Source organism: Monoraphidium neglectum (genome assembly GCF_000611645.1).
Source record: "Monoraphidium neglectum strain SAG 48.87 unplaced genomic scaffold scaffold01471, whole genome shotgun sequence".
Lineage (NCBI taxonomy): Eukaryota > Viridiplantae > Chlorophyta > Chlorophyceae > Sphaeropleales > Selenastraceae > Monoraphidium > Monoraphidium neglectum.
In genome coordinates, this window is record NW_014012157.1 from 1 (window position 1) to 10,305 (window position 10,305).

Here is a 10,305-nt window from a genome sequence, read left to right on the forward strand (position 1 = left end):
GGGTACAGCAGGGCGCCATGCGCAGAGAGATAGAGAGAAGGGAGGGCAGCCGGCTGCGAGCGGCTGACAGCTCACGCGTGCAACTCGCAGGCAGTCCCTCACCCCAGGGGGCGCCAAACTCGGCCTGGCCCTTATGGGCGCGGAACAGCAGCCCCAGCGGCGGCGCCGCGCTGGGCAGCAGCCACAGCCGCGGGGAGCTGTCGTCCCACACCACCTGCGGCGGCGGCGGTGGGCCAGAGCACAGCAACATGCGTGGAGCAGCGATGTGCGTTGGGGGGGGGGTCAGTGGGTTGCATGGGACCAACGCGGCTGGAGGTCGAAGGTCGCAGGTGTGGTTAGACCACACGCGCACACTGGCTTGCACCGACAAGCATCTGTGTGGGTCACCACTTTTGCAGAGGCGTTCCAGTTTTGAAAGCGGCAACTAACCAGGTACTCACCAACTACGACTCGAGTCAAGCAAGCTGCATCGTAATCACGCGAATCGCATGCAGGGGTTCAAAATCACCCCTCTCCGCCAAACACCCTCAGCAGCAGCCCTCCAGGACGAATGGAGCAGCAACCCCCACCCCAAGACCCCCCACCCTGCATCAACCTGCCGAACCCCACAAAGGCGACCCCCCAAGGCGCTGCCCCACAGAGGCGCCCCACCTTGTCCTGCAGTATGCGCGTGAGGTTCTTCCACTTGGCTGCGTCGCGGCTCATGTTGAGCACGTCCCTCAGGGCCCCCTCCACCTTGGGGTCCTCCTCGGCCCGCTTCACCAGGCCAAGAAGATCCTCAACTGAAAGGGGTTGGGGGTTGGGTGGGTGAGGGGGGAGGCATGTGGGGCGGGGTCAGGGTGGTTGGTGGGGTGTCACAGGTAGTGGTGGTGGTGGTGTGTGTGGGGAGGAGGGGGTTACCTCAACCAAATTCGTGGGAGATGAGTGGAACTGATGAAGTTAGGACGCCTGAAAGTGCGAGGATGGGGATCAAGGCCGGACACAAAATGCGCAAGCAGGCAAGCGGACGAGCCGCAACGACCGCACGATCGGCTGCGGCACCAGGCGCGGGCGCAGCGCCAGGAAGCCGCACCCGTCTCGCAGCCGTCGAAGGTGAGCTTGAGGTTGTTGATGGTGGTCTCTCCGAGGCTGGCGAAAGTCTTGTCGGTCATCACCTTGTGGTGGGGGTTGAGGCGCCCGATCACACAAAGAGACGGGGGTGGGCTGCGGGTTGATACACGCACAGGGTCTGTGTGATGACTTGGGCCCAGGGGGGGGCAGCCAAATTTTGTGATAATGAGGGCGGCTTGACAGGCAGCAAGCCAAGGGGGGCGTGACCGCGCCGCGAGCAGGGTGGTGGTTGGCGGATGGGAGGCGAGCATCGCCCCTCGGGGGTTTTCGGGCCTGGGGGCAGGGGCGTCCGAGGCGCACCTCTTTTGCGTACAGGTACTCGGCCTTGCGGCAGCCGTCATAGCCCTTCTTGGTGGTCACCTTAAGATTGGGAGAGCGAGTGATTGTGTGTATATGTGTGTGTGTGTGTGTGTGTGTGTGTGTGTGCACAAAGACAGGTGCGTGCTTGCAAACATCCTGCTCCCTTGGAAGCTGTGGCCCCAGCTGACAAACCAGAAAGCAGGGGGAGGGTGAGCTACCAACACAACACAAACCTCCCGCAACCAGCTACACAGAGGGTCATCAACCGCACCTTGAAGGGCTCGCTCTCCAGCTGAGTCAGCGGCAGGTCGATGCCGGACGAGGGGTCGCGGCGCACGGCCCTGGCCAGCAGACGGAACGCCTTGAACGTCCTTTGGGGGCCGGGCATCCGGAGGGGTCGAGCAGCGGAGCGTAATCATGGGGTGCACGGGAGATGGGGGTTGGGGTGAGCGCGGCAGAGTGGCTTGAAACGGTCGGCGAGGCGGCGTTGGGGAGAGCTGATGACTGGGGAGCTTGGCAGATGAAAACAGCCACGCAAGGCGAGCCGCATGCCAGGCGCCTGAACACGTGAGGAAAGCGTTGCTACCATGGCGGATGACAAGCAGGAGGCAGCAGCCGTGTGCCTTGAGGGGCCGGGGAGAAGAGGTGACGCTCACCGGCCGTCGACCTTGAACTTTGAGTTCTTGTTGAGAAACTGGATCTCTGGGATGCGCGCCACCGGGCCCAGCCGCTCGTCCTGGGGGCGGTGAGAGCGCAATGAGTGGGTTGGTGTGAGATATGTAGAGATTCCAAAGTGCCCCTTTGCGGGTCTAGCAGGCAGGGTTGATCAGAGACTGAGACAGGACCTCTACGCAGGGCGAGTGTGTGTGGTTGTGTGGGGTGTGTGTGTGTGGGGGGGGATGCGGGCATGTGTCCATGCATGCATGGCAGCCTGGCGTGCTGAAGAGCCACTGCATGAGACGCGTCCAGAGGGGCACATAAACATCACTCATACAAATCCAGATACATGCAGAGGAGTGCGCGCTGGGCGCCTGAAGTCAGGCTGGCCCCTTGAGACTCCTACCCTGTCCATTAGCGGGTTCTGCCGCTGGCCACTCAGACACCAGCAAAACCCCCTGGACACAAGCACACACACACACACACACACACACACACACACACACACACACGCGCCCAATAATTAATTGATACCTCCGATTTACTTGATTCCTCATCGGTTATGCTTTGTTCTTCTACGCATGTGTGTGTGTGTGTGTGTCCAGATGCGCGCGCGCCCACACACGTCCCCGGCGCCCACCTGTGTGGCGTCCAGGGGTATGCCGCCATCCGCCTCTGGCGTGGCCCCCGAGACGCTGACCAGGGGGTTGCCCTCGTCGTCCAGGAAGAGGGCCGCGGGGTCCTCGTACATGCTGGGGACGGCGGCGGTGCCGCTGATGACGTAGAGCTGTCGGGGCGGGCGTTTGAATTCCAGGGTTTTTTCTACCAGGCAGGGGAGGAATGCACTTGGAGGCGCTTTGACCAGGGGATTGCCGCTTGACGATTGGCCCGGATAAGATGACAGAAAAATTGTTCTGGATGCATCTTGAACAGTGTGTTGTGCCAAGTGGCATCAGATCATGCATCAGATGATACATCAGATCATGTGTCAGGTCATGCATCAAATCAGTTGAAATTACCTTGATTTTGACGTCGGGCACATACACGGCCGTGTTGCTCGCTCGGTCCACAGCCTGAGCATGGCGACAGATGAGAAGGTTTTGTGTGTAATTGTGTATGTGTGTATGTGTGTATGTGTGTACGTGTGTGTGTGTGCGCGCACACGGGTGCGTGTGCATGTGTGCGTGTGGGCGCTGCGATTCATCTCTAGGGCTTGCCGGACCTGATGGCTGGCGCACTGGGCTGAAAACACCTCTCAACAGCCATCAGGCCGCCGCACGCCCTCGGACCGCCCTTGGACTCCACTCCCAACTGCCCGGCAAACGGTCCAGCAGACCCACGATCACCAGTCACTCTCAGGAACAGCCCGACGGCCGGGCCGCGGCGGCGGTCCAGCGCTCACCTGGACGAACACGTCTGCGCCGCACTTGGCGCGCACCACCTGCCCCCCCTTGCCGTCGTCGCGCACCCAGTACTGTCCGTCAAACACCGACGCTTCGTCGCACACCTGCACAATTGCAAAACTGGGTGCTGTGAGCGTGAGGCAACAAGGTGGTTGCTGGGCTCTCAAGGGAGGCCCCACGCAAACGCAGTGGAGCAGGCAGGGAGAGGGTGGGAAGGAGCTCCTGCTCATGCTTCATCAGAAGTGGCAGCGCAGCCGCGGAGTTCCCGCACAATCTTGTGGAAGCATCAACCGCCGCCCCACTCATCGCCCCGAGTCGGCCCGGCAGTTGCCTCCCAGCCTCACCTTGAGCGCGTTGTTTTTGCACAGCTGGCAGTCCTCCAGGTTGCAGCCCCAGTGGCTGGTGTGGTTGACGCCGTACAAGTGGGTGTTGGGTATGGGGCGCGGGCAGGCGCGCGCTGTGCCATGCTGGAGTGTGAATTGTCTGGCGTTCCTGCAACACACGCTGCTCTTGACGCCATCACCAAACATGGCGAGCAAGGTTGTCAGGTAAAAACAATCAGCAATGGCTGGCATCACGCAAGGCCACTCACAGGCACGAGTGCTTCCACTCCAGCCGCGCATCCACCGGCGTTGCCGGCGCCCCGCCGCCGCGTGTCGCCAGCAGCTGCTGCGCTGCTGCCGCCACGGCCGGCGAGGCCCCGGCCCGCGGCGCAGGCGCGCCGAGGCCGATCATCCGGGAGCACACAGCTGTCACGGCGGCGGCGATCCTGCCGGCAGGGATTGCCGCCGCGGGCACGCCTAGCTCGGATAGGGCCGCATTCGTGTAGTTGAATAAGAAGCCCTGCGCGGCGGAGTTGGGTGTGCTGCAATCTGTGTGCCGGCGGCGGCGCGGCGGCAGTCCGGCGTTGCGCAGATGGATGCGCGCGCTTCGCAGCAGTTGCACAAGGAGCAGGTCCGGGATGGTGCCGTACAAGCCGGGCTGCGCGTCGCCCTGCTGCGCAAGCGCAGATGGCATTGGTTTTCTGCTGGCGGAATGCACATGCCGTCCTTGCTTGCCGCGCGGCGTTCGTTGCGACCCCACTAGAGGCGCCGCGCCTGCGCTTGGCGCGCCGCACCTGCAGCGTCTCAGCCGGCACGGCCGCAAGCTCCGCCGGCAGCGCTACCAGTGGCTGCGGCATCATCCCGCTCATTGCAGCCGTGCGGCCCCTAGATGGGACCGCTCCTGGCCGCTGACACTGCACGGGTGTGGTGTTGGGTCACTCCGTGGCCGTCGGCCGATCAATAGCCATAGGCAGCGATGGTGCGGCGTAAATATAAGCGATCGCTCAGATGAGCGTGTTGCAGTGGCTCGTTGCGCTTCCCCCGATGTTGTTGGGATTGGGACAGTCTCAATACACGCGTTGTGTTCAGGCTTTGCGCAACATATTTGTTGATTGCAGTGTTGAGCCTGCGGTGGCGGGACACGTCAGGCATGCCAATCAGGGCGGCACGGCACGACGGCAGGTCAACTGCCAACCTGACTCAAACTCGAACCCAAATGTGTGCAGCCCCAGCAATCAGATTGGCCGCCGACATCCATGGTATTTCATCACTAGTAGGGCAAGTCCGTCTCAGACGCAACGAGCGCAGAGCGGCACAGCCGTGGTCGTCTTGGCGGAGGCATTGCAGCATGCTGGTGCTGGTTGCTTTCCCCGGGCACCCGACAAGGAGCATCATCCTGAACGCCCGCCTTAAACCCATCAAATGCGACGGACTTCGTATGTGGCCAGCCCCTTCCTGCCCTGCCATACCTGTCTGCTCTTCTGCATCACATCCCACATCCCACCATACGGTATTGTGGCGTGGGCATCCTGGCCATCCCCTACATTTTCCACCCGACATCCAGGTGTCTTTTACACGCATGGTGGCTGCCGAGCGGCAGGCTTGCGAGTCACGAAGCCTCCCTCCACAAGAGAGGGCGGTATAATAGTCGCACACCGGCCGTCTCAAAGACCAAGACCACAGCGAATGGCAAAGCTCCGAGTCATGACGCTCGCCGCATGCGCAGCTCAAGAGCGGGGGTCTCGTCGGGCTTTTGCAAAGGTGCAGCAAAGGGGAGGAGTTCTGGCAGCGGCCGTTGGGCGTCCGTCAAAGGTACACCGTTTTTGCCGCAAGGGTGTGCCCGTCATAGCAGGCCTGCCCGCATGTGCCAAGGCCGCCGCGCGCATTGTGCGCGCGCCAGCCCAGGTGCATTTGTGGAAGGCCGTTCGGGGTGCACCCGTCGCGCACAGGGGCCCGTCAGAGGGGTGCGAGGCAACGCACCCGCATGCACGCAGGCCTGCTGACGCGCGTGCATGCGGGTGTGTGCCGTGCGTTCAGGGCCCCAAGCGCGCTCGAGATAAGGATCTACAAAAAGTGTCCGTCAGTGCGGATGGTGTTCACAGTTTGCTCGTGCAGCTGCCGCGTCTGCTGTCGGCTTCCAAAGCAGACGAAAAGGGCGGGGAAAGCGAAGGTACACAAGAAGCAAGGTGCATAGCAGGACAAGCAACGTCTGCTGGGAGGCGACGACTGCAAAGGGACACGGCGTCGCGTTTCAGTAGCCGGCGCCGCCGCCAACCCCCCGACGGGATGTGCGCAGCGCCCACGCGCGCTCGTGTGCGGTTGCGCGCCGACGTGCAAAACACCGCCGGCCAGGGGCTGCGCATCCCCCGGTCCCACTTGGTTCGCCCCCTGCCTTGGGACCCCTGGGGCCTCCCTATGCTCGCCCGTCAGCACAGGCCGCTAGGCAGCCAGCACGTCATGGTTGGGCCAGACAGCGAGGGGTAGGGGTAAGGATGGCGGGGCGAGTGCAGGCGATAACCCTGTTTTCGCAAATTCAACCCAGGGGCCGGCAGTGCACACAGTCCATCTCTCTCTGGCGGTGGCGGCTCGCCCTGTCGCGAGGCAAGCGTGGCTCGCCGGTGCGGGCAGGGGTCGTTGCCAGCTGATCAAGGGGGGAGGAAGTGACAGGCACCCAGCGGCACGGCCGGCAGCAGGCTGTACTCCCAGACGGCGGCGGGCCGCAGTGGGGCAGAGTGGCGGAGTGGCGGTGTAGGTGCATGAGCAAGCCGAGCGTTGATACCCGGGGCCCTGCCCACAATTGAAGGGGCTTTGTCCTGGTGGGTCCCCCTGCCACAAAGCAGGCGGGGGGCGGGCGGTCGTGCGTGAGCAGCACCTGTGGGTGAGCCACACAACGTGCTCAATGTCGCGGTTGAGCCTCGTCGGTTGAGCGCAGCAAGCAGCGCGTGCGCGTGGCGGAGCGAAATCGCGGCTTGGTCAGCCACAAAGTGGGGTGCGCTGCGCATGGGGGAAAGGCGGCGCTTGCGGCGAGGGCGCTCCCGCCCCGTCACCGCACCTCCACGGCGGCGGCATGAGCGGGGCGGGAGCGCCCTGGCAACACACAGCGCGCAGCCACGGGCCCAAACGGCCGCGGACAACAGCGAAAGCGGCGGGCGAGGCGCCGCGTACAGAAAGACCGAGCCCAGGTGAGCAGGTGGCAGGGACGCCATGCGCGAGGTCAGGGGGAGGCACATGCGACCGCCCTCTCTCGCAGGCCGCCGAGCCCCCGGGCGCCGTTTCAGGCGCCTCGTCAGCGCGAGCCGAGCGCGTGGTCCCTTGGAGTGCGCGAATCAGCAGGAGAAGGGCGCCCCGATGCTGGGCGCGGTTCGCTGCACCCCTGGCCACAGAGCGACGTGCTGCTGGGTGGGCGGCCCACGGCCCCGCCATGTCAATGGCGGGGGAAAGGGCCGGTCCCCAATCATGGCACCAGGCACAGGCGTGTGCAAAGCAAGGCAACTTGTCAGTCGGCCGCGGTCGATGATTCAGGCATCGAAAGCGGGAGTGGGACGGCGAAAGGGGCAAAGGGGCCTCTCAGAGCGAACGGGTCAGGGGTTCGAGGTGTGCGAAACGAGCCAAATCCGTCAGCAGCGGGACGGAAGATGCCGCGCAGCGCGACTCAGGCCTGCGGCCGCAGCCGAGACGGGCGTGGCGCGCTCTTGGGTGCGCCCAGCGCCACGTCGCACAAGAACGCAGGCTCTGCGCCCGCCGTCGTCGTCGCGCTGTCGCTGCGCCCCGCCAGCGACGGGGGCGCCACGACCGCGGCCGACTCCGGCGTGTCCTCCGCGACGCCTGCCGCAACGCCGCCGCCGGCGCAGCCGCAGCTGGCCGACCCGGGCGGCGGCGCGCCCGGGCGCGTGCCCTCCGTCTGCATCCCGAGCTCCCACGCGGCCGCGACCGCGGCCGGCTCCAGGTCGACATAGAGGGATGCCCGCGCCTCGCGCAGCCGCCGCAGCGCCGCCTGCGACCCGGCCGCCTCAAACAGCTGCTCTAGCGCGGCCTCAGCACCGCTCAGCGGCCGCGCCGGCGGCGGCGCCGCAGGCCCGTGCGCGTGCGCGGCGGGCGCCACGATGCGGCGCCGCGAGGCACGGCCGTGCAGCTCGCTCCGCGCAGCGTCCAGCCCGGCCTGGTCTCGCGCCAGCCGCGCGAGCGCGGCCTCGTAGCGCCGCGGCAGCCGCCGTGAGAACCAGGGGTGCGCCTTGATGCCGGCGACGTCGACGCGCCGTGACTCGTCGGCCTGCAGCATGCGGTCGAGCAGGTCGATCGCCCCTGGGTCGCAGCTGCGCCGCAGCAGCCCCGCGCCCGCGGCCTCGCGCCACGACTTCTCGCTCTCCAGCTGCCAGAGCACGGACAGCGCCTCGCCGGGCGGCAGCAGGCGGCTGAACTTGTCAAAGCCAAAGGGTAGCTGCGGGGGCGGCGGGGGACGGCAGAGCGCACGCTGAGTTGTGAAAAAAGGAGTTGTGGTCAGGTTGCGGCGGCCATCTCGGTAATATTCACCACACAGTGTTGTTGCCTCCGTGCAATTTTGAGCGCAATCAGCACCCAAGCTCCCGTGTCCGACCTCGGACGTGGGCCGCAAGGGCGCAGGCCGCATGCAAACGGCCCATGCAAGAGCCCAGCACCCGGGCTGCGCACCTCCTTGAATAGCAGGAACATCAGGATGGCGCCCAGGCTGTAGATGTCGGCCTTCACGGCATCATACATGCCGTTTGAGCTGCTGACGCCCATGGGGCCCGCGCTCCCGCTCGCCAGGCCCGCGCCGACCGCGGCCGGCGCCGAGTGCGCCGACGAGCCGGGCGTCGGGAAGCTGCTCTCGCGCGCCGAGTCGTCGAGGGCGGAGGTCACCGAAGGGGCGGCGGAGGCGGAGCTCTCACGGTGCAGGAAGATGCTGCCCAACACCTGCGGCGCCATGAAGCCTGCGAGACGGGGCAGGCATGTTGGGGGTGGACTAGGTAAGAGCAGTGCAGGGGACTTTCTGCAAAGCGGCGGTAAACATTTGTCGATGCGTGACATGAAGCATCAAAACCGCAGGTCTTATCACAAACAAAGGACTGCCCCGGCGGTGCTCAGGCCCAGTGCCCGCATTCCCATCCCGCGCACCTGGCGTGCCCATGAACGTGCTGGCCAGGCACCCCGCCTCGCCCTCCTCCCATGCCTTGCACGTCCCAAAGTCCGCCAGCAGAACGCGCGGCGCCTTGGCGCCAAACGTCGTCGTGTCCAGCAGGATGTTGTCGAGCTTTATGTCGCGGTACGCCACGCGGTTCTCGTGCAGCCGCTCGACGGCCGCGACCAGCTGGCGCATTATAAACAGCGCTAGGTCTTCCGCGACGCCGCGCGAGTACCGCGGGGCGGCCAGGAAGGACGCGAGCGTGCCGCCGGACGCCCACTCTGTGACGAGGCAGAGGCGGTCGTGCAGCAGCTGCATGCGGCAGGGGCGCAGCAGGCCGACGTGGCCGCCGGCGTCGCTGGCGAGGGCCGCATAGGTGCGCTCCTGAGGGGGCGAGGCGGGCCAAGTTCAGCATTTGAAACGATTCTGAGGCAGGCGGCAGAGTGTTTTGGTGCGCCAAATGGCAAGGCAGCTGCGAGCACTGCCGAACGAAACGCTGACCAGGCGTTTGTGAACCGCACACACGCCGCGAACTGCGCTGCGGCGCGCGCGGTCGCGGATGAGCCAGGGCCCACCTCGCGCTTCAGCAGCTCGAGCCGCCAGCTGGGCGCGTCCAGGGGGACGGTCTTCACCGCATACAGCTGCCCGTCGCCCGCATGGCGCGCAAGGAAGACCTCGCCAACAGCGCCGCGGCCGATCTGGCGGATGGCCTTGAAGGGCGCGAGGTCCGGCAGGCCTGCTGAAGGGCCTAGGGTGGTTGGAATGAGATAATGAGAGGGGGTAGTGCTTAGGCAAAGCGGATTTGGCGAGGCGGGGTCGAGGGAGCGTGCGAGGTGCACGGCCAAGCCATCGGGCGAAACCGCTCGGGTGTCTGAAGAGAACTGGTGCGTCACGGTGCGTCGTGGTGCAAGCACATGCCAGTGCCGGCACCAGGTGCGACTAAATTGCAAGCACCCTAACTCTGCCACCATCACTGCCTGCGCCAATCTGAGCACACGCCCTGTTGGCACGACGCGCTCTCAGGCTGACATACGACACACCCGCGGCGCGCCTGCCGCAAGGCACAGCACTGCGCACCATCACTAGGCAATGCGCGAGCCGTGAAGCACGACCACATCGTTGCGCATGGGACGCCAGCAAGACTGCTCGCCAAATCAGGCGGGCCGACGCCTGTGCCGCGGCCGGCCCTCCGAGGCCCCGGATGTCACGCAAGAATCAAGTGGGCTTCAGTACTGAGCTAAATCTATACTGACGGTGACCCCGTGGTGTTGGAGCGAGCTGCTCGAGAAAGTGTGGTGCGTCCAATCCTGGGTGATGCGTGTTATTCTATGCAACTTGTTGAGAACTATAGGTTGTTGTGAAGGCAAAGGGG

The 10,305-nt window shown here is 65.1% G+C and overlaps 2 protein-coding genes across 2 annotated transcripts; both read right to left on the reverse strand.

Moving 5' to 3' along the window:
• Window positions 1-335: 335 nt before the first annotated feature.
• On the reverse strand, window positions 336-4,662 carry MNEG_7989 (hypothetical protein; the record flags this gene model as incomplete). Its single annotated transcript, XM_014043536.1, has 12 exons — window positions 336-353; window positions 652-782; window positions 1,073-1,154; window positions 1,411-1,470; window positions 1,682-1,781; window positions 2,067-2,146; window positions 2,708-2,854; window positions 3,087-3,140; window positions 3,470-3,574; window positions 3,815-3,869; window positions 4,063-4,466; window positions 4,588-4,662. 12 exons carry the CDS (start codon window positions 4,660-4,662, stop codon window positions 336-338), a joined length of 1,311 nt encoding a protein of 436 aa, XP_013898990.1.
• A 2,783-nt stretch (window positions 4,663-7,445) lies between these two features.
• MNEG_7990 (Serine/threonine-protein kinase N1) lies at window positions 7,446-10,050 on the reverse strand (the record flags this gene model as incomplete). Its single annotated transcript, XM_014043537.1, has 5 exons — window positions 7,446-8,231; window positions 8,462-8,742; window positions 8,927-9,317; window positions 9,509-9,681; window positions 10,011-10,050. The coding sequence occupies 5 exons, from the start codon at window positions 10,048-10,050 to the stop codon at window positions 7,446-7,448; spliced, it is 1,671 nt and encodes a 556-aa protein (XP_013898991.1).
• Window positions 10,051-10,305: the final 255 nt, after the last annotated feature.